This window comes from Saimiri boliviensis, chromosome 12 (assembly GCF_048565385.1).
Source record: "Saimiri boliviensis isolate mSaiBol1 chromosome 12, mSaiBol1.pri, whole genome shotgun sequence".
In the NCBI taxonomy this organism is placed as follows: Eukaryota; Metazoa; Chordata; class Mammalia; order Primates; family Cebidae; genus Saimiri; species Saimiri boliviensis.
Genome location: NC_133460.1, coordinates 25,830,154 through 25,854,244, shown reverse-complemented (window position 1 = coordinate 25,854,244; position 24,091 = coordinate 25,830,154). Strand labels below are relative to the sequence as shown.

At 41.9% G+C, this 24,091-nt stretch overlaps 1 protein-coding gene and 1 long non-coding RNA gene across 8 annotated transcripts in view; one reads left to right on the top strand and one right to left on the bottom strand.

Moving 5' to 3' along the window:
• The window catches only part of LOC101042488 (DNA excision repair protein ERCC-6), a 91,038-nt gene extending 71,552 nt beyond the window's left edge, over nucleotides 1-19,486 (bottom strand). For 2 of the 6 annotated variants that reach the window (XM_003929984.4, XM_010340601.3), the window contains exons 1-5: nucleotides 19,401-19,486; nucleotides 12,696-13,131; nucleotides 10,552-10,672; nucleotides 7,902-8,013; nucleotides 3,418-4,156 (exon numbers count right to left, since the gene is read on the bottom strand). In XM_003929984.4, coding sequence (XP_003930033.2) covers nucleotides 3,418-4,156; nucleotides 7,902-8,013; nucleotides 10,552-10,672; nucleotides 12,696-13,117 — 1,394 coding nt within the window. In that variant the 5' untranslated portion in view covers nucleotides 13,118-13,131; nucleotides 19,401-19,486. Of the gene's footprint in view, nucleotides 1-3,417; nucleotides 4,157-7,901; nucleotides 8,014-10,551; nucleotides 10,673-12,695; nucleotides 13,132-17,107; nucleotides 17,355-18,832; nucleotides 19,262-19,400 lie in introns of those variants that run through there. The other 4 variants (XM_074382114.1, XM_074382115.1, XM_074382116.1 and 1 more) reach the window with 4 other exon arrangements.
• A 51-nt stretch (nucleotides 19,487-19,537) lies between these two features.
• The window catches only part of LOC120367402 (uncharacterized), a 42,628-nt gene continuing 38,074 nt past the window's right edge, over nucleotides 19,538-24,091 (top strand). For both annotated transcript variants that reach the window (XR_012512794.1, XR_012512795.1), the window contains exons 1-2: nucleotides 19,538-19,907; nucleotides 20,913-20,997. This is a non-coding gene — a long non-coding RNA (uncharacterized LOC120367402). The remainder of the gene's footprint in view (nucleotides 19,908-20,912; nucleotides 20,998-24,091) is intronic.

Here is a 24,091-nt window from a genome sequence, read left to right as displayed (position 1 = left end):
GTCCTATTTGTGCCCATGTCCACTAAGAGACTGCAAATTTTTTGCCAGAAATCCTTGAAGCCAGTCCAAGAATGTAGATATGCATTCTTGACATAGAAGCAAACATAAAGCAATGGGGGCTGACCTCATTGTCCTCATATATGTCAAATGGGAGGTGAATCAACAACACAGAGGTAACAAGGACTGGAGACATGCACCCTGATCTTTGTCACCCTGAAGGGGAAAGGTACATATACAACGTATGGTCTTCTGGGCCATGCAGGGCTGTCTTGGCTGCACAGCCTAGACGAGGCAAGTAGCATGTAGGTGCTCACCAGGAACACACATCAAACACTGCAAGTGTGTTAGTTCTATTAAATCTTTATTTGGTACCTGGAGCTCCCAGGCCCATAATGTGCCAAGTAGTAGTATATTTTAAGAAAGCACTAGACCTCACAACCAAGAGCCATAACCAAATGGAAACCGTGTTGGCACAAAATTAAAATGAAAAAATAATGGATGTTTTATAAGACCTATATACTACCGACATGAATAAGAACCGACAGAACATTTACTTCTAAGCAGTGGCTCATTCATCCTGTATGATGTGAAAGGGTCTGAAAACCAGGGAATCCACTGAGGAGCCAGCCTCCAGATATAGTTCCGTGCAGAGAAGGCAGCAGAAACGTGGGAAGTGGGAATATACAGCTTGAAAAATGATTAAAAATTCAAAGACTGAGCTGAGGGCTTGAGCCAAATCAAAGAAAGCAGGATCCCAAGTGCAACTGTCCAGTTCCTGAAAGAAGCTATGGAAAGGGCTGGCAGGAAACTCCTAGTAAGTATCAGCTAAAACAAAGGTACCTGGTTAGTGTAAACCTAGTGCCAGTGAAAGGCCGGTGGCTCTCAAGCTGAGAGAATAAAGAGGATGAGACATCCAGAAGTCACCCACTCTCACTTCCTAGAGTTGAAAAGAGCATTATAATTAACAGGCTATAACCTCAGTAAAAGGTGTTAAGTTCAGCAAAAGGTACCTACCCTGGTAAGTATTCCTAAATTCTAATCACTAAAAAAAAACCATATTTTCTATGTTGTAAACTACATGACTTTATTCTAATCATCTATCTCAAACCACTGCTAAGACAAGCAACCCTAAAGGTCTTTTTGTTTCTCAAGGGAATAGCATTAACATTTCAATCAGTCTATGAAGATCAGCAACGGGTAACAAAATATGGAGAGATGGCAGTTCTAACATGCTTCTTCTCAATCCTGAGCATTTTACTTTCTTTCAACATCCCCCAATCCAAACAGCACCAAAGGAGATGTAATACAAATATTTCAATGTGGATATCTGCGGTTTAACAGCCTTAATAACTGTAGCTATAAAATGTTAAGAGCTATCGTATTTTGGTGGCAATTAAGAGTTATTGATATTTCTGAAATTCATTTGAGATTTTACTGTAGCTTTAACAAAATATTGGCTTATGATATGGCTCTGGAAATAATAAATTGTTTTACAATCTTAACATTATTAAGAAAAACTTATTGCCATGAAATTAAACTAACCCCACATTTAAAATTCAATCAAAATAAATTGCTCTTGATCAAAATACTAATATATTTAAAACATATTTAATATTGACTCAATTTAGTTGGAAGAATATATACTGCTCCATTTATAATCAATATGTTGAGATTTACACTTTTATTAATCCTTTGCAGTACTTAAGAAAAAGTCGGACACTGTTCACTGTTCAAGAGTACTAGGCAATATTCCTCCAAAATCCTTACAGGTAATAAACACAAACAGAAATGAAAGTTGCGCTGAGGAATGACAAATACAAGCCACTCCTCAACTGTGCATTACTACATAAGGTGCTACAAGAATGTGAGTGCCACGGCTCTAAACAGGATTTAAGTCACAGGTCCTCAGATTATTCTTTAAAAGAACTCTGATGCATCTATTTTGGAAAGGTTATGGAATGCGTGTAGTGTCTAGACAGGGGTAACGAGCAGTTCTAAGTAATAAGAAAACCACCAGGTCAACCTTCACTCATAAAGGCCAATAAATACAACAAACTAGGTCTCCTCACCTTGAGAAATAAGAAAAAACTGTTAAGGATTGGGAAAAAGTCATCCCATTGTCAAGTATTTTAACAATAATAAGGTTCCTTTTTCCCTTTGACTTCCTTAGAGCTAAGTGAGCTAATGCAGACTTGAAATGCGTGGCAGTAGCACCATGCTCAGTGGGCCACCGTAGGGGAGGCCTGAGACGCACAGATTAGTTTTCCTGGCTCATAAAAAATGTGTGGCAATATGCAATTCAGACTTCATGTTTCACATGTTCACCTTCCCTTTTATGCTGCTTGCATCATACAGTGACAAAGTCATGGAGCTAAAAGCCAAAGTCAGTCTCTAGCATAAAAAAACAACAGTGAAAAGAAAGGTATGCTGTGCGTACAAAGTATACTTTTCACATGATGGTCATTTATAATTATGCAGATGACTATTTCCCCAAGGCAAAGGAAGGATTTACAAAAGTAAGCTTATTCTTTCTATGCCAAAGCTTAAGTTTCAGCTTTTTTAGGAAAAAGTTCTCCAAAATTACTTTCCTGCTTCGAAAGGGAAAACAGAAACCCCTATCCAGTATGCATGACATAATTCACCCTTTTCTTTTTCCTGACACTTATTTCAGAGCGAAGGCTGGTATAAAGGAGACACAGCTCACACTCAGCCCTCTGTATGCCTCTTGACGAAGGTGTCATCTGGCCAGTGCGAATGAGCTCTTCCCAGGCTGCCTCCTGGACAGGCATGAGCATGCTGCTGAGACTGGATGGCCCCAGCTCTGAAAGAACAATAGTTCTTTTTCTTTCCCTTAAGTTTTTCATCTTAGACTTGCCTCCAAATCCAACTAGAGAACTATAAACATGTCAGGCGCAGTGGCTCGCGCCTATTATCACAGCACTTTGGGAGGCCGAGGCAGGCAGATCACAAGGTCAAGAGATCGAGACCATCCTGGACAACATGGTGAAACCTCATTTCTACTAAAAATACAAAAACATTAGCTGGGCGTAGTGGCATGCACCTGTAGTCCCAGCTACTCGGGAGGCTGAGGTAGGAGAATTACTTAAACCCGAGAGGCGGAGGTTGCAGTGAGCCGAGACTGTGCCACTGCACTCCAGCCTGGAGAGAGCAGGAGACTCTATCTCAAAAAAAAAAAAAAAAAAAAAAAAGACCTAGAAGTACATGCATGTGGGGACAGCTCCATTAAGGACTTAGCGGCCCCACTGCTTCTAGCAGGTTAAGGCTAGAAGAAATCCAACCTCTGTGTACTCAGGGGTCTAATATATTAAGCTGCATCTAGAATGTTTACACAGTAATAAACCTGTCACCTAAAATAAAGAAAACAGTACAATGTATTTATGATCCCTGCAGACTGACCTTAACCGCTGCTTGTAATAATCTTCATCTCCATCATCTCGATATCTCCCTACTTTCCGCCCTCCTCCTCCTCCTCCTCCTCCTACAGGAGAAGCTTCAGCTTCTTCTCCAGAACTTGGGAAAAAGTCATCATCAATCTCCTGCACTGGGACTTTCTTCTGCCGTTTCCGGCCCTTGGGCAGAGGCTTCAGTTCATAGTCTTTACCATCTCCAGACAGGTCCGCCTCCACCCCCTCCACCTCATCATCTTCCTCCTCCTCTGTGGGGAAGTACTCAGACTCTTCACCCCCAGAGTCTCCCTCTACTTGTGGCCTCATGTCTGATTCCCAAGGTCTCCTTGTCTTTGGCAATCCCACCTTCCCCTGGAACTGCAGAGCCCTCTTCTGGAGTTTCTTGATGTGCTTTTTCAAACGCTCCTCTTTTTTCGACAGAACTTTGGTTTTCTTGCTTGGTTTGTTTTTATTTTGCATTGGGGCCGGAGACATGACTGGAGCTGGAGCTTTTCTAGCTGCTCTTTTATTACAAGCTTGCTTCTTCCTTTCAAAAGACAGTTTTGCTTGATCTGCCAAATACTTTTCGAAGCCTGATGCTTCATTGAGCATGATTTTTCTAGGCTTTTTCTCCTGTTTCTGAGGGATCCGCGTACCAAAAGGTGTCATCTGGCCAGTGCGGATGAGCTCTTCCCAGGCAGTCTCCTGGACAGGCATGAGCATGCTGCCGAGACTGGAAGGCCCCGGCTCTGAAAGAACAATAGCAACGCGTTTCACACTAGCATGAAACTTTCCCAGAGTACAAAAGAAATGCTCACTCTTTCAAGAAATATTAGGCACCTACAAGTAACTCATATAAAAAAAATCATCCATGTACTAAAGCATGTTACACATGAAGGACAGAATAAAATGTATTATAGCATCATGCTATATTTAATATATTCCCATTCAAAAATATGATTTCTCAATAACTTTCCTCCAAAATATTTCACTATAAATATACTCTCTGCCATCCAAGAACAGGCTTATTACTCTACAGAGTTATAAATAAACAAGTTTAGCTGTGTTTCCTTATCAGCTGAAGAACAGCCCATGAGGAAGCAAGCTCCGAAGTTCCCACATCATTGCTAAAACCAACACTCAGATGGACTTAAATTCAAGAGAGTAAAACTGAAAACAGGCATCTGAGGGACCATGTGCCTAAACAGGAAAAACATAAATGTCAGTTCTACGCTGCCCAGCATGGCAGTTACCAGTCACCTGTAGCTATTTAAATTTAAATTACATTAAGTTAAAAACTCAGTTCCATAGCTGCACTTGCCCTTTTTCAAGTGCTCAAGAGCTATACGTGACTAATGGCTACTAAATGGACAACACAGAGGATGTTTTCATCACTGCAAAAAGGTCTATTGGACAGCAGCACTGTGTTAGATATGTGAAGTTAACTGACTTGAAGATATGAACTACAACTGGACGTTACGCCGTAAGTGTAAAGTCACCCAGAAAGAATCCCTCTTTCATTAGTTGAAATTCATCTCTGGCAAAGTTACCACATAACCAAAATACCAAAAAAACCTAAGGCTTAATAGAAAGGAATCCATATTCTAAAATCTACAATTCTTGTAGGCCAATGATACCCAGTTTTTCATTAAACTTGCACTGAAATAAAATACGTATCTGAATGTGCACAAATTATTAAAGTGTAGAGCCCAGTGAATATTCAGAAAAAAAGTGTACTCATAAACTAGCACCCATATCAAGTAAAAAGTGTACTCATAAACTAGCACCACCAGATGAGCCCTTCAGGCCACCTCCCAGCCTCTATACCCATCCCCAAGATAATGACGGACCTGACTCCTAACATATAGACAAGTTGTGCCTGTCTCTGAACGCTATGTAAGTGGAAATGTCTGTGCTGTGTCCACCTTCTTTCACATAACATAATGCTTTTGGCCGATATACTTACTGTTGAATATAGCTGTGGTTTGTTAACTGCCATTGTTAATGCACATTTGAGTGGCTTCCAGGTTTTAGTCACTAGGAATAATGTTATTTGAATATTCTGATATTTTGGTAACATGTATAGATAAATAAATCATTATCTGGGTATGCTAAGCTTTAGTAGACACTGTCAGTTTTCCAAAGTGTTACCTTCCAAAGTCCCAACTGTGTCAGGAAGTTCCAACTGGTGCACATTCTTGCCATTCCATGTTAGCTATGCTGGTAGATGTGTATTGGCACCACATTGTGGCTGTAATTTACATTTCCCTGATGACTAACAAAAGAAGTACCATTCATGAATTTATCTTTTAGACAGCCTCTTTTGTGCAGAAAATATTCAAGTCTTTTGCCCCTTTTTGGTCTATTTTTTTAAATGATTTCTAGGAGTTCTTTATACATTCTAGATTTCAGTCCTTTGATTCACACATGTATGGCATAGATCTTCTCCAGCTCAGTATCTTGCCTTTTCACTCTCTAAATGCTATCTTCTGATGAACAGAAGTTCTTAGTTTTATCTATAGTCCATTTAACAAATCTTTTCCTTTACACTGAGCATTTTGCCTCAATTCTCAAGTATTGGCTGGTATCCAGACAGATATAATAGGAACTAGGAGCTCAAAAAAGGGAAAACCAGACGTCTACAGATCTGTATAAGATACTAGAAGAACCTATGTGGCTACAAAAGCCATAGGAAATAGACGACATTATTCAAGGAGAGGCAGTAGAACAAAAAGAGGGCTCAGAGAAATCCTGAGAAATATCAACATCTAAGATAAGGCCAGAAATAACTGTGCAGAAGCAGTCAGCAGGCCAAAAAGAAAACCAGGAGAGAAGCAGGGATCCCAGAAGGAACAGAAGTGTCAGCTACTGTAGACAGGCAGAGTGACCAAGGATAAAAAGGGGCTCTTGGATTTGAGAAGGCAGCTATTAACCCTAGACAATGTAACTATTAAGCCTACTACCAAAGTCACAGTAGGAGGTGAAAGACAATAACAGCCTGACAGGAACAAACATCTGTTAGCAATGAGAAACATAGTGCACAGCAGTCAAAAGCACTGGTCATTGGCTTAATGACTTGTGAGAGACTGAATTTTAAAACCATGTATTTTTGGGTCTGGCGCAGTGGCTCACACCTGTAATCCCAGCACTTTGGGAGGCCAAGGCAAGCGGATTACCTAAGCTCAGGAGTTTGAAACTGGCCTGGCTAACATGGTGAAACCCGGTTTCTACTAAAAATAAAAAAAATTAGCCAGGGGTGGTGGTACACACCTGTAATCTCAGCTACTCGGGAGGCTGAGGCAGGAGAACTGCTTGAACCTGGGAGGTGGAGGTTGCAGTGAGCCAAGATCGTGCCATGAACTTCAGCTTAGGCAACAAGAATGAAACTTTGTCTCAATAAAAAGAAAAAAAAAAAAAAAAAGCACGCATTTTTCTAATATTTTTTCTATTGCCTCAATTAATTCTTCATAACAATTCTCATCTTACTGAATGAACTTCTAAAGCTGGTAGAAAATAGTTGCTCAGAAAATTTAATCCTGGCCGGGCGCAGTGGCTCAAGCCTGTAATCCCAGCACTTTGGGAGGCCAAGGCAGGTGGATCACGAGGTCAAGAGATCAAGACCATCCTGGTCAACATGGTGAAACCCCGCCTCTACTAAAAATACAAAAAATTAGCTGGGCATGGTGGCACGTGCCTGTAATCCCAGCTACTCAGGAGGCTGAGGCAGGAGAATTGCCTGAACCCAGGAGGCAGAGGTTGCGGTGAGCCGAGATCACACCATTGCACACCAGCCTGAGTAACAAGAGTGAAACTCTGTCTCAAAAAAATAAAAAAAAAAAAGAAAATTTAATCCTAAACAGCTTTAATCTATATTTCAAATAGTCAATGACTAAGCAGCCAACTTCTATATACAGACACACACACACACACACACACACACACAAAATGACTGCAAAAATAATTTAGTTCCAGAGCTTAAGAATTTTCCCAAAAGGTTTTCCAAAAGACGACCATCCAAGACAGTAATGGCACAATGAAATACTGGCTATAGTATAAAGTGAAAAAGATGTCTTTTCTTAAACAACAGAACTGATGCTTGGAAAGCCTGACAAAAAGCCTCCTAAAAGACATGTGAGAACCATTCTATAAATGCGATTGATGATGTTGGGCTTCCAACATGTAAACTAATCATGATGTTACTTGTCTTTATCAAGTTAACAATATAAGAATATTTAAGATTTCCAATAAATGTAAAAATAAATGTGTACCAGCAGCCTCCAGTGAGCTGAGTTAAAAATTTACTTTCATTCTCTTTGAAAGGGATTTGGCTCTGCAGATGTAGAGAACAGAATTTTCCTAAATCTGTTTTGACACTAAGGCAAAGAAGTGTGTTTTTCTCAAAACCCAGGCAAAAACTAAAGAGACACCATCCACTGACTACAGATATCAGGCATCTATTCAAGAACACAGAGAAACTGTTCCCAGCATCCTCACCTGCATCCTCCTCCTCCAGACTGGCATGATCTAATTCAACTTTCACCTCTGCTCCTCCAAGGATGGCCTGGAGACGCTTTTGTTTTGCAGTGATCTTTTTTAGCTGTTGTTCCTTGAATGGTAAATATCAAACACAAAAAACATCAATGAAGCGATTTACTGTTAAATACAAAAGATAGCATTACGAAATTTTAAACTTCAATCCAAAGGACAATACAAATAAAGTATACATTACATAAAAATTCCATACATTACTATTACTAGAGAGCCCTATATGAGAAACTACCACTTGTCTAGCAGCAAAGGGGTCTTGAGCGTTCCCAGCAGACAGGCAAGCCTGCACCCCTATGCTCTCCTGAGGGCGGCAGACAGGCTTCTATGTGTCCGAGCCCTTAAATACATGGGCACTGACCTGAAAGGTGGATGACTTCTATTTGGTTTCCCCATTATACACTGGGAAAATCCCTAAACCGCTCTGTGTTTCTCATCTTAGGAGCCAATGGGCTATGGAAGTCAATAAGCCGTAAGATAAGAAATAAAAGTACAAATGTTCAGTTGAAAAAGTCAATCCCCTTTGATAACCTACCATATTTATGACTGTCCTTTTAGTATTCTACCCTATCAAAAAGCTTTAAGATAAAAACATATTTTGCCATGCCTCTTCATCCTGACTCCTCTTTGTCTCGTTTCCTTCCACATCACCAGAACTCTGAGGCCCTTCCTGGGCCTCCCCAGTGAACTAGGCCTGGGGTACCTGGTTCATCTTCCCAAGGTCAAGAATGTTTCCACTTTAAATGTCAGTGTGGGGCAAGGGGAAACCCTGAACATAAATGCCACATTGCAATGACTTGCAATTTGTTTTTTCTCAGTCTTTCTCTCAGCAACATCCTGTTTAAAGCATTTTCCCTCTGAATAGTCTACCTCTAACCATCAAAGAGCTGCTGAAGAAAGACAAGAATGCATAACTAAGTTAGACGAGGACTTGAAGTGGTCTCAAGTTTGGTCTTCTATATCCTTAAAATTCTAGCCCACCAAAAACCCAAGAAGGTCTCTGCACATCGATTTCACATGCTCCCACAAGAGACCAGATGTCTCCTTTCTGATTTGGGAGGACCCCACCTGCCTTGAGCAACTGCTAGCTTTGACCTTTGGACTGCTATTCTGGAAGCAAGTTAGAAAAGATGGGGTGGTGCAGATAACAGACTGGTGAGTGGGAAGTATAAGGGCCACATGAACTGGGTCTATGCACAGCCGTACCCCTGGAGAGCTTAAAGAAAAGATGCAAGGACTCTACTTGATGCAGTGAATCAACTGTAAGCACAAGGACATCTGCTAGTCATTTGGGATGGCAGAAATGAAATGGTCACAACTAGTCTTTCCTATCTATTGCAATATATTTTAACAAAGAGGTACATAAATCCTAAAAAATGTTTCAAACCTCACAAAGCTGTAAATAAATCGTTAAAAAAAGGTTTCAGGCCGGGCGCAGTGGCTCACGCCTGTAATCCCAGCTCTTTGGGAGGCCGAGGCAGGTGGATCACGAGGTCAAGAGATCGAGACCATCCTGGTCAACATGGTGAAACCCCGTCTCTATTAAAAATACAAAAAATTAGCTGGGCATGGTGGTGTGTGCCTGTAATCCCAGCTACTCAGGAGGCTGAGGCAGGAGAATTGCCTGAACCCAGGAGGCAGAGGTTGCAGTGAGCCGAGACTACACCATTGCACTCCAGCCTGGGTAACAAGAGCAAAACTCCGTCTCAAAAAAATAAATAAATAAATAAAAATTTAAAAAGGTTTCAAACCTCATAAAAATAATATTATAAGTAAATATTCCCTACCCTTAATTTCTCTGAACCCAAGTACAGCCCCAGTGTGGCTGGGTGCTGACTATAATGCCCAAGGAGGGAGAAAGGGCCAGGCTCTCGCAACAATGAGCAGAAGTATGCGAGGATCAACAATTCCACAGCCAGGAAACAGAGTGGAGACAATCAGAGAAAGCAAGGGCTAAGCAGAAAAAAGAATTCACACAAGACCAGGAGACGGAGCAAGAGGCCAGTGTGACCTTAAGCCGGGCCAAAGAAATGGTGATGCAGGAAGACTAGGGAAGTTCACTCGAGTGAAGCAAACAATGCCAAAAAGGAACTTTTCTCAAATACACAGATGGTCCCTGACTTATGATGGTCTGACTTATGATTTCTCAACTTTAAGATGGGTTTATCAGGGCATATTCCCACCGTAAGGTGAGGAGCCTCTGGACTTAAATATGGTTTGACTTACAATACTTATTACTTTAAGACAGGTTTCTCAGCGTATTAAATGCATTTTTGACTCACAATATTTTCAATTCATGATGGGTTTGTTGGGAGGTAACCCTGTTGTAAATCAAGGAGCAACTGTATACATATGGATGTGTGTATGGATGGATGTGTGTGTCTATGTATGTGTGTTTTTTAAAATGTGACAGAATGGGATGTTAAAGCGAACCAGCAGAAAGATTAAACATACAAAAGCAGCCCAAAATTTTTCTACGGTAATTCAGTATTTGCTCCACATCTTATAAGCACTTTTTTAAATACCTCCTAAATTCTTCAGTGGGCCTACATGATGACTTTTTTAAAAATGCAATATTGAATACGTTATTCTGAATCACCTTATTATACTTCTGTCGTTTTACAGAATCTAGTTTCCTGTTGATGTCTCTGCTGGTGGCAGCTTGAGGGTTAAGTTGTTCAATAATTTTATCGATTTGCCTTAGGGATGTCGTACATGACCTGAAAAATAAGATAAATTTCTATTTTCCACTCTGATAACATTTTTATAGCATACTATAAAGAGAAAAATGCTAAAAACATGTCCCTTTTACTTCTTATTAACTAAAAGATAGAAGAAACTAAATCAGAGTACATTATCTTTAGTGGCCACAAATAAAACCTGAAGGATCATTAGAGTTTTAAGATGACTGCTAGTGTCTTCTTTTAACTAGCTGATTTAAATCAGTTCATTCCCATTTATAAACTGATTCATTCTACAAGCATTATTTAAGTACCTACTTTATTCAAGACACTACGCTAGAACAATGTGCAGTAAGTTGTCCTTTTACAAGAAAAAATGCATACATGGGTTTTTAAGCCTGTTATGGAAGCCTTCTAAAGTTTGGAAGCATTCTAAAAATGCTTAAACATTTTCTTACATAAATCACACATCTGTGACAATATTTTTCTTTTACATAAATGGAAGATTCACTTACTATAACATTAAGTTTTGTGGTGCAAAGAAAACAAATCCATTTAAAATAAATTACTCCTAAAATAGACACCATAGAATCATAGCTTCCAATTTTCAAAACACAAATTCAATCTCCTCGATGCTTGTGTAATTTCTTGTTTGTAACCTCTGTGGATTACAGGATAAACAATGCATATTTCTGGCTGAGGCACCACATGCCACCAGCCATCTAGCATCATTCTGCATGGAGACTCCACAACTCTCCTTTGTCACCTCTGTGGAAGGAGGACACATCTCCAAGATCAAATGTAAAGGTGTCATTATAAAGAGTTGATGTCCTCAACACTCAGACTATAACTACCACAAGCACCTGCTATTAAGGAGGCCAAAAGAACACACTAGGGAATGGTTAGCAGAAAACATGTCTTCGAAGTACCAACAGCCACATTCATGACAGCCTCAGCCACGGGCTCCACACTCCACCCTCCCCAGCTATGCTCTGTGACACGGCTCCATCCTCCATCCAATTCAGCACTCACCTTCTTTCTTGCTTACCTGATACTGCCCAGAACACTGCCCAACAGGGGGCCAAGCAGCAATGATAAGTGAGCTCAACTCTCCCGCTTCCCTCTCCTGTCTTCACCTCCCACCCCGGCTCAGGTCCATAGCTTCCCCTTTTTCCCCACTAATGTGCTATGCTCAGAAGAGTTCAAGTCTTCCCTCTCTCTAAAACACAAATGAAATCTCCATTCCTAGCGTAAAAACTAGGATGGAAGAAAGGAGTACCAGGGAGTCTTTCTTGTTATTTCTAGAAATGTAAATCTGAAAAATCGCCAAAGGACTGTCTAGTTTGGGGACACCAAGCTAGAAAGAAACTACTGCACAGAGAAAAATGTAAAGGATGCGGAATGTATTCCTGGGATCTCAAGTACGAAACACCAGAATTTTAGGTGCACTTCTGAGATCACTTTGTGCATATGCTGGTGAATAGCCCTTCTCTTCTGGACATTATGGATGAAACTGGCTTTCATGAGCTGGACGAAGACTCTTTCCATGTACAATGCTGCTCCTGAGGGGAAGGTCTGGGGCTCAAAGACAAGGCTGAGGACTGCCCTTATTGACTCTGTACTCCAAATAAAAGGTTCTACACAACTCAGTTGGCCGGGCGCGGTGGCTCAAGCCTGTAATCCCAGCACTTTGGGAGGCCGAGGCGGGTGGATCACAAGGTCAAGAGATCGAGACCATCCTGGTCAACATGGTGAAACCCCGTCTCTACTAAAAATACAAAAATTAGCTGGGCATGGTGGCGTGTGCCTGTAATCCCAGCTACTCAGGAGGCTGAGGCAGGAGAACTGCCTGAACCCAGGAGGTGGAGGTTGCAGTGAGCCGAGATCACACCATTGCACTCCAGCCTGGGTAACAAGAGCGAAACTCTGTCTCAAAAAAAAAAAAACCACAAAAGGTTCTACACACCTCCTAAACTTCTGGAATACTAGAGCTCCCCATTACCTGAATATCCCTATCATGTTTAACCACAACTTTGAAAGGGAGAAGATGGGCCACACTCACGCGAGGTCATCCAGGACCGACCGATACTCCTTCTCTGCATCAGCGAGCTGGGAGGCACAGCTGGCCTCATGGATGGCGTTGTCCACCTGCTGAAGCACACCCTGTTCCAGCACATCCTGGTCATAGACGTCCACACCCAAACCCTGCAGCTCAAGGGCCTGGGCGCTAGGCTCCACTGCCTGGATCTGATGTCGGTCGATGTGCAGCAAGGCTGGCCCTCTCCTTGGAGCTGCTGATGCGCACCCCTCAGCAGAGGTGAACAGCCCGTCACCCACGGAATGAGAGTGCAGGTATTCCTCCATCTCCCCATCACCACTACTTTCTTGCTTGATTGCCATTTCTTCATTATTACTGACAGGCTGACTCTGTAAACAGTCTTGCTCTTGAGTTTGACTTGAGTGGGGGATTCCCTCATTTGGCATTCTCTACAGACTAACTAAAAGGAAAAAATGAAATTTATAAGCCATTTCGTTACGTAGGATTCACTGTAGTTCTTAAATATTGAATAATTAGAGCAGACTGATTTATCAAAAGATCAAGTAATAATCTTCCAATTATATAAATTCAAGTTTCTAAGTATTAATTTACTAAAAAGGCACAAATGATGTAGTTTCTTGAGTTCTGATAATACGAAAAATGAACCAAAAAAAGAAATGCAGTATCAATTAGGCAGCCAGCTAAGAAAGCCAGCCACCAAAATCCTGGGGTGATGGCCATGGAATGTTCTTCAAAACAGCCAAGTCATTTGGCTGCTGCTTTCCAAGTCAGCATCTTCATTTCATTATGACACAAATGATTTATATTATAGTGGCAAGATCAACTGTAATGTATAGGAAACAGTGATGTTAGGAAAGAGCTTCTGTATGAATATGAGACTAGAAACTCCTAGGCAGAACACCTATCCAGTAAGTAGGAACTCTGAATAAATCAGAATCTCAGAAGACTAATTAGGCCAAGTACATTGGCTCACTCCTATAATCTGGGCACTTTGGAAGGCCAAAGCAGGAGGACAGAGACCAGCCAGGGAAACACAGCAAGCTCAGTTCGAGACCAGCCTGGAATACATAGTAAGACCTTATCTCTACAAAAAATTTAAAAAATTAAGCAGCATGGTGGTGTGCACCTATAGCCTCAGCTACTTAAAGGGCTAAGACAGGAGGATCGCTTGAGCCTGGGAGATGGAGGCTACAGTAAGCAATGATAGCACAACTGTACTCCAGCCTGGGCAACAGAGCAAGACCTTGTAAAATAAAAGTTTTTTTTAAAAGATTAATTAAAATATTCTCAAAAATAGGCCAGGCACGGTGGCTCACGTCTGTAATCCAGCACTTTGGAAGGCTGAGATGGGCAGATCACTTGAGGTCTGCGGTTTGAGACCAGCCTGGCCAACATGGTGAAACCCCGTCTCTATTAAAAATACAGTTATTGGCTAGGCATGGTGGCGGGCACCTGTAATCACAACTACCTGGGAGAATGAGGCAGGAGAATCATTTGAACTCAGGAGGTGGAGGTTGCAGCAAGCCAAGATCTTGCCACTGCATTCCAGCGTAGGCAACAGAGTAAGAGTCAATCACCAAAAAAAAAAAAAAACCCTCAAAAATAACTCCATTTCAATATACAGTATAATTTCTCACCCATCAGGTTGGCAAGAATGTAAAGCCTGATAAATCCAATACAGACAAGGAGGAGGATCTCCCCTTACATGCTGCTGCTGAGAATATAAATTAGTAAAGCCCTTTAGGAGGACAACTTAGCAATATCTATCAAAATCTTAAATGCACATGACTTTTGTCAAGCAATTCTAGGTATTTACTTCAGAGAACTAGTCACACACAGGTGCAAGGATGTTTAGTGGAGCACATTTTTAATAGTTTAATATAGCTACTAAGCATATTCTGTAGTACTGATACAAAGGCCATGTTAAGTGAAAAAATTCATGGTATGAACACATTTAGGTTGAAAAACATACCCTGCACACAGAATGATCTGGCAGGATACAAACTAAGCCTGCAAGTCAGGAGGAGGAACAGAAGGCACAGGGAAAAGTAAGTGGGAACTTTCACATTGTACTCCACATACTCAGGACTTGCTGCTTTAAGTATAATATATTCACTTTATTACCTATACGACTATCACATCTAATAAATATATTAAACACAATAACCAAGAGACCAGTCTTGCTGTTCCTTTAACTGTGAATAAACTAAGATTTCTTTGAGCACTATAACTTTTCTGTGAAATGACGAGTGCCCCCAATGGGCCCCACTCATTACTCATTAAATAAAATAAGCCCAGCAATAAAGCACTGGGATACAAAGAATTCAGAATCATCTACACCCAAGTGGCTATCTACTGGAGAAGTAGTATGTCAGTAACCACAGAGCAGGGCAGGTCAGCTAGCCCAGGACACAGACAGGAGGTCACATGAGCATTGAGGGAACTATATACAGTGTCCCGGGCCCAAGAAATATGACAGAGGAGCTAAGATTTGAACACATCAGCCATGCATGGTCTGATATATAGGAGGTGCTCAATATCTACTGAAAGAAAGGGAGGTTCAGAGCTAAGTCTAAAATAATAAAAAGTTTGGTATGGACAAATGAGTCACTAGTGAATTCAGTCACAAAAATGACTCTCAAAAAGGAACCAGATGGGAAGCAGGACTGGCAAGCAGCTTACATGTAATCAGTACCGTGTGCAGCACCCAGTCAGAAATGCCAAACTGAGCACACAGGAAAGTCTGGGTGACACGTGGACACATCAGCAGAGTGAGAAGTTCCAGGGTTCCCTAGGCTCTAACAGGTACCCGAGGTCATTTTAGAGGGCAGGAGGAGGCCAACATTGGAAAGGTCAAAAAGTAAACTACACAGTGAGAAAGTTCATCCTTTGGGGCCTGCTGATTATTTTCAAGAGGAAGGCTCGGCACACCTCTGTTTCCAAGAGAGGGAGCAGGATTCCAGCTCAGTCTCTGTACTAGCCGGCAGTTAACATTTTTCTTATTTGTACACATATGAGAATTTTTCTATTTTCTATTTTCATTTTTCTTATTTGCATACATATGAGAATTTTTTAAGAAAAAAGGATGTCGCTGGGCGCGGTGGCTCAAGCCTGTAATCCCAGCACTTTGGGAGGCTGAGGCGGGTGGATCACAAGGTCAAGAGATGGAGACCATCCTGGTCAACATGGTGAAACCCCGTCTCTACTAAAAATACAAAAAGTTAGCTGGGCATGGTGGTGCGTTCCTGTCATCCCAGCTACTCAGGAGGCTGAGACAGGACAATTGCCTGAACCCAGGAGGCGGAGGTTGCGGTGAGCCGAGATTGCGCCACTGCACTCCAGCCTGGGTAACAACAGCGAAACTCCGTCTCAAAAAAAAAAAAGAAAGAAAGAAAAAAGGATGTCAGTTCAACCAAAAATATTAAGTAATCAATTTTTTTATTTTTGTAAATTAATATCAAAAACAATAGTACTGTAATGTAAAGGCAAGGTTAAAAGTAATGAAGTTTGGGGAAAACTTCAAATAATAAAAAAGGAGAAAGAGGGTCCAATGAATTAGAAAGAGCTGAGTGAATCTGGATACTAACAGGTCACCATTTATCTTGGTAAAAGAAGTTTCAGGCCAGGAGCGGTGGCTCACACCTGTAATCTCAGCACTTTGGGAGGCTGAGGCAGGTGGATCACCTGAGGTCAGGAGTTTGTGACCAGCCTGACCCTGTCTCTACTAAAAATACAAAAATTAGCTGGGCGTAGTAGCACATGCCTGTAATCCCAGTTACTCGGGAGGCTGAGGCACAAGAATTGTTTGAACCCATGAGGCACAGGTTGCAGTGGACAACAAGAACAAACTCTGCCTCAAAAAAAAAAAAAAAGTTTCAGTGGAACAATGGGGCCAAAAATCATACTGTAGTAGTTGAAATGTAGTTGGTGTGAAATGAGTGGATGAGGAAATGGAAGCCACAGGGAGTGGCCTGTTCTTTAAGGAGCTTGCCTGTGACAGGGAGACAGCTAGAGTGATAAAAGTAATTATGGCACGGGGAGAGAACTAGGGGAAGAAAAACTAGAGCATATCATGGCTAGAGGGAGAGAGAAGATAACCCACACAGAAAGGCGCACCAGAAGAGACAGCAGAAGGGGAAGGTCCCGAACAGAAATGAACAGGAGGCACAACACATCTTTCTCAGACTCTGGCAGAAGGAGGACTCCTGATAGATCTAAATTTGTATGTGGAAAGGAGGGAAGCTGAAGTGGATCATAGACAAAATAGCCCACAAAGTAGCAAGTTGGGCAGTTCCTGAGTCAGGAGATAAAGGTGGGACAGGGCCTGGAGACTAACAGTCTAAAATAAATGTCCTGTACAAGAGAACAGGGAGTTGACAGAGAACAAACACTGAAGATCGCTGTGGAGGACCTACCTGAGGATCTCCCCGCCCCACAAAGCCATGGATTGCCAACAATCTCCAGGGCTGTACAATCTCCTCTTTCAGTAATTGGCAGTCCTGGGGTATATGGCACTATTGAGGGTTTTCAGAGCAGAAGTGATAGAGCACAAGTGTCATGGGGTTGAAGATGCTGAGAAGTGCAGCTGAAGTAACTGACTTCAGGGTCCAAACTGGGCAAGATTTAAAAAAAAAAAAAAAAAAAAAAAAAAACAGAAGGTGCCTGGAAATGAAAGAAAGGGGTTAGAAGCTACTTAGTGTCTGGCAATGGCCAAAAAACCAAGTCTTCTGGGAGTAGGAGTTGGAAATCAGAAGGCTCTTATCAGGTTAAAGCATATCAGAAGTCAAATAATCATACATCTAACAAATAGCTACTGAGAGAGTCAATTACACCAGGCAATGTACTAGGTTAACTAATTCCTGTCTCCATAGAGCTTACAGTCTCTTGGGAAAGACAGACATTTTAAAACTACGTGTGTGTGTGTGTGTGTGTGTGTGTGTGTGTGTGTGTATGTGTGTACATACAAATATAATTGTGGTGACTGCTGTTAAGAGGAAAGTACAAGACTTTCTGACAAAATAAGAAAAACCTAATTGAAATTGTGGAGGTAGGTGTAGGGTCAAGGAGATCTCTCCGATAAAGTGACATCTGAGTCAGGAGTCAATCAGGTCGAATGTAAAGCGAACGTCTTGTAAGGAAACAACATGTGTGATTTTCTTTTCTTTTTTTTTGAGACAAGAGTTTCACTCCTGTCACCCAGGCTGGAGTGCAATGGCACAATCTCAGTTCACAGGAACCTCCACCTCCTGGGTTCAAGTGATTCTCCTGTCTCAGCCTCCCGAGTAGCTGGGATTACAGGCATGTGCCACCATGCCCGACTAATTTTTTGTATTTGGTAGAGACAGGGTTTTTCCATGTTGGTCAGGCTGGTCTCGAACTCCTGACCTCAGGTGATTCACCCACCTCAGCCTCTCAACAACTGGTGTGTAACTTCTTTTTTTTTTTTTTTTTTTTGAGACGGAATTTCGCTGTTGTTACCCAGGCTGGAGTGCAATGGCACGATCTCGGCTCACCGCAACCTCCACCTCCTGGGTTCAAGCAATTCTCCTGCCTCAGCCTCCTGAGTAGCTGGGATTACAGGCACGCGCCACCATGCCCAGCTAATTTTTGTATTTTTAGTAGAGACGGGGTTTCACCATGTTGACCAGGATGGTCTCGATCTCTCGACCTCGTGATCCACCCCCCTTGGACTCCCAAAGTGCTGAGATTATAGGTGTGAGCCACCACACCCGGCCTGGTGTGTAACTTTTAAGACTAGAAAGAGCTGGTGCATTTATGACAATGCAAGAAGCCTGGAACACAGACAGAATTTTTCACTTTGACAAAGAGAATTTACTTAACTTTTGAGTTAAGAAGAGCCAAGAAGAGCTCCGTTCCTAAGTCTTGCAGAGTATCTTCTAAGGTTTAATCATCTGGGACAATAGTACCCACCGTCCTCCCCCCAGCACTGGGGCTCCCACAGCCAGGGGCGAACTGGGTCTGGTTTGGGGAGCTGGTCGGACGCAGGCACAGCTAAGCTGAAAGGGGACAGGCAAGTGCCCGATCCCACGAGGCCTGGGAAAACACGAGCACGGATTCCACTCCCCATGCAATGGAATGACTCCGAAATTGCTAAGTAGGGTGATGATGGCATGACCTACTTTATGCCTGAGACCACTTGGACAACTGCGCAGATCATGGACCGGAGCAGGCGGAGCAGCAAGATGATGGGGACAGTTGAGGAGAAAAGCGAGGGCAGCCTGTCACAGGATGACAGCAGTGAAGACGCCGAGCCAAGTCCCGTAACAGCAGCTCTACAGGCGGCCTGCCTCATCCGCCCGAACTCTAACTTGACTCTATCTACGCCCAAAACGTCGGACGTACATCTAGCCCGACGCTCTTCACAACAACAGCTCCAGTATTTCAATCGAGATCAAACGGGACCCAACCGATCCTGCGCGCAGGGGTCTTATACAAAGCAGGAGAGGCTGCTGGATCGCTGGCCGGCCAGGGACTCCGGCCTTCCCAGGTGAGCGCTCAGCGGCGCTACTTCCGGTCGCAGGTGAAGCGGCCGGAAGCGGAGCGCCTGGCTTTAAGACCCGCTACAGTCTGCCCTCGCGGACAGGCTCAATCACCGCGGCGAGACCAAGCCATGGGGCCGCGGCCGCCCAAGGAGCCTGAGCCTGCCTCGACACCCCCCGCCCGAGGCCGGGCCGCCCGAACACTCACCTAGGGCCGCGCGGCCGCCCACACGGAAACGGAGACGCTGCCGCCACCAGCCGCCTAGGAACCCAGCTCGGCGGGCCGCAGCGCCTGCGCCCTCAGCCCGCCATAGACGCCGCCCCCAGTAGCGACTCAGACTCGGGCTTCCGCGGAAGGCCTGCGGCGCATGCGCTGGGCTCAGCGTTTGTTTTTATGCAAGAGCGAGACCACGTGGTTGGAGGGAAGGGCCTTTGTACCTGCCTGCCTGCAAACCTGGAAAGTTATCTCAGCCGCTGGCCCACTGGGCGCTTTGCGGAGGCCGCCTCACTCCCAGCGAAAATACCTCGCTAGTAAGACAGTTATGAAACTTAAGACATATTTCCAGGTGGGGGGGATGCGAGTGTGCCGTGCGGACGTAAATTCTCACAATTAACCTTGGACCCTCAAGAGAAAGTCAGCTTGAGCAGGGGAGTTAGCGGCACCTTTTGGTCGCCAGGCTGTGACCTCACCTGTCATCTGGCGCGACTGAACACGGTAAGAGAGAGTGAATGAATATGACCATATTCCTCATAAATGTGGAAAAACTCATGAAAAAAATTAGATGTATTGGAAGCACAATAAATATTTTCTAAAAATCATGTCAAAAAAGAGGTAAAAGCATACTCTTTAGAGTTACGTTGAAAACCACTAGAAAAACATATTAAATATATGTTGAATAAATAAACAAGCAGTCTTCAAAGCAATTAATGTATAAAAACCATCCATTGTGAACTGTTAACCGAAAGAGTTCCCGATCCAGACCCCAAGAGAGAGTTCTTGGACTTTGATCAAGAAAGAATTCAGGGCAAGTCCATAAAGTGAAAGCAAGTTTATTAGGAGAGTAAACGAATAAAGAATGGCTACTCCGTAGGTGGAACAGTAGCTTGGGCTGCTTGACTGAGAATACTTACAGTTATTTCTTGATTATATGCTAAACAAGGAATGGATTATTCATGAGTTTTCTAGGAAAGGGGTGGGTAATTCCCAGAACTGAGGGTCCTTCCCGCTTTTAAACCATATAGGGTAACTTCCTGACATTGCCATGGCATTTGTAAACTGTCATGGCACTGATAGGACTGTCTCTTAGGATGCTAATGCATTATAATTAGCATATAAGGAACAGTGAGGATGACCAGAGGTCGTTTTCATTGCCATCTTGGTTTTGGTGGGTTTTGGCCAGCTTTTTTACTGCAGCTTCTCTAATCAGCAAGGTCTTTGTGACCTGTATCTTGTGCCAACCTCCTATCTCATCCTGTGACTTAGAATGCCTGCCTTCTTGGGAATACAGCCCAGTAGGTCTCAGCCTTATTTTACCCAGCCCCAATTCAATATGGAGTCACTCTGGTTCAAATGTCTCTGACATAGTTGCCTCTTCCCTTCTACAAGGGAACCCCTAATCCAAAGGGTAGTAGAGGGAGGAAGATGCACCTTCTGTAATTTCTTCAGGCCAAATAAGGGCTATGCTATTCCTGCCTAACTATTATGGTCTCTTGTATTCAGGATAGAGAGGATCTCAGTCAGAAGGCATCACTATGGTGTGGGCCATTTATAACTCCTGAAGGCAAAAGTGGTATCTGGAAGATTAGTAAGTATTCAATTTAAGAAAACATTGAGTAAACTTATTCTGTACTTCCACACAAAGAGTACAACAGCAGTATATTCCACAACAGTAAAGCAAGGTAAGTAAAATTATCCCGAGTAAACTAAATTAGAAGGCTTTCCATGAACTGGGCAGCTATTGGAACCAAGCTGATATGAAGTTGCTGTACATGCTGTATGTTCCATTATGTGCCCAGAATTAGAATATTGATCCAGATTTATACATTACCCATTTCTGTTATTTTTTTCTGAGCAGCAGCCAGAGATCACTGGTTAGTTGGCAGTAGTAAAAAGGGTGAGTCTAAATTGAAGGGGGAAAAAACCGCTTAAAAATAACTGATGAGACTGAATCTAATAACAGGTGTACCATAGTTAAAACACAATTTTTTCTCTCTTCAGGCTCCCATTTTTACTAAAGACAAATCATAGACTGATTTGCTTCTAAAATAATCTTTAGTTTTATAGTTGGCCTGATTATTTGTAAAAAGTGCAGCAAAAAATATTTTTCACATAGGTTTTTTGTTGTGGTTGTTGTTATTGTTGTTGTTTAATTGGCTTTTATGAATTTTGTTCTATAAGGACTTATAGATAAGACTTTTTTTAAAGCTGAGACCAGCCATAGGTTGGTGCCATCAAATACCTATAAGTTGGGTAAATTCCTCTCCTCCTTTGGTCTCAAGATATTGGGGCTCCTAGGCCTGCCAGAAAGTTGCATTCTTTACTTATCACACAATAGAGAACCCTGTACAGGGACTGTGTAAACAAGGTATGAGGCCAGTTTTCACAAGGGGCTTTTGTTTTCTCTGTAAGTCAGATTTGATTCCTTAAAGCAATTTGCTTCTATTTGAAAGCATGCCATTCCATTCAAAGCCTTGGTAAAATAACTGGTTCTTCCAACTGTGTCCAGTTGTAAAAGATAACAGATTTTTATTGCACTTAAGCAACTATGTTGCCTTACGAATGCTTACAAATAGTTCACAAATTCTGGAGAAAACAAGTTGAGAGAAATATGCTTCAAATTTCATTTACAAGCGTACACTTTACTCAATTGCTACAAGTTGTAAATAAAAGAAAAGTTGCCTTACAGGATGAAAATGAGTATTAAAAAAAAAGTTTTCTTGATTGTGAAAAACAAAACAAATAATCAGCGACATTTTAAGCAAAATGTCGAAAAGGTTACTTCAGACTTCTATTAGTTTACTCCATTCAGTTGACTCCTGTTCTGCTTGATAGTCATAAATATTTCAGTCTCACAAATCTTTTATAACCCTTTACAAATTTTTGTTAAAGAGTAGATCAGTGCTTTAAGAAAAGCCTGTTTTGTTTTTATTCCAATGTTCAATTTATGAAAAAAACTGAATAATACCTCTTTAACTTAGCCAATATGTTCACACAGAATTTCTTGTACAACAAGCATTTTTCACAAACCTTCCACAACTTGCTCAAACCTTTAGCTTTATCTTATCTAACTTAAAACAATCCTTTAACCCTCTAAACTAGGCCCAAAAAAAACCCATATTCCCATGCATTCTTATAATATTTTACCAAAAATACATGTCACTTTGTTTGCATACCTTGCATGTAAAACTGTTTCCCTAGTAGTCCTTTTTCCTTTTTTTTTTTTTTTTAAGGCAAGGTCTGGTTCTATTACCCAGACTGGAGTACAGTGGCACAATTTCGGCTCAATGCAACCTCCACTTCCTGGGCTCAAGCTATCCTCCCACCTCAGCTGCCCGAGTAGCTGGGGTTACAGACAAGCACCACCATACCTGGCTAATTTTTGTATTTTTTATAAAGACAGGGTTTAGCCATGTTGCCCAGGCTAGTCTCAAACTCATGAGCTCAAGGGATCTTTCCACCTCAGCTTCCCAAAGTGCTTGATATGAGCCACCATGCTTGGTATATCTCTAGTAATCTTAATTACATGTTACAATGTTAACTCTTAGCAACTTTTACTTTTGGCAAAAAACCTGTTAAGCAAATGATTCTAATTATGTACCAGCTGTGGAGCTTAAGACACCAGACAGAAGTGTAGATAAGGTCTGACTCTTTATCGCATAGCCAGGAGGCATGGCTAACTAACTCCACATGTCCTCAGGCCTTACTTAGAATCTAATGGCTCCAAAGCAGGTACTAGAACAATTTTTAAAAGTCAAAGAAGCTTTTGACCTTAAAGCATGCAACAACCAACATAATTTAGACCAAATGTCTTTATTTTACCCATAATCTGTAAAACTATCTTTATTTCCCAAAGATTAAATCAAATAATCTTTGGGAAATAATATATACACATCACAGGTACAACACATTTAAATAAACTGCTCTTTCATATATACACATCACACATACAACACATTTAAATAAACAGACAAAAGATCCAGTAGTTGTAAGATTTTTCATTTGCCAGCTTTTAAGTTTCTTTTTAAAGTATGCAGCTTCCAGGGCCTCATAAGCAGTCACAGATGGAATGCAGAACAGATTCCCCAAAAATGAGGGTCCCATATTTATACCAGATCCTGGATCCCAAAAAGAGGGAATCAGCCCATTTCCCGTGGGAGTCTTATCTCTCAGTGGTGAGTGGGGATATTTCCATATCTTCCAGGGGGCCAAGAGCATGCCTTTCTGATCCAAACATGCAAAGAGTTGAGTATCCCTTTCTGCTAATATCTTCCTGGTGAACCACGAAGGGACTCAAGAGTGGCAAGAAGACAAAAATGGAAAAAAAACAGTTTATTCATCTGAGAAGAAAAAAAAAACTTTTTTCCAGAAAAAAAATGTTGCAAGAAGAGAAGAAATATAAAGGCCTTTTAAATAAATGTAGAGCTTGGCTACCCACTTTTTATTAAGCTGACTTTTAACCATGGCACTCTTTTGAAAAAGTCCTTTTAAATTTCTTATTACTGATCTCAGCCCAGCCAAATGGCCAATATTTCTGGCTTTTGAACTTTACCAACAATAACCTCACAGGCAAAACCAATAAGCCTATATTAAGGTTATTACTTAACCACAAGTTGACAAGGTTTTTTCAAAGAGATGGTTAGCAGTTTTTACAAAATCTAAAATTTCCAAAGGTAGCTCAG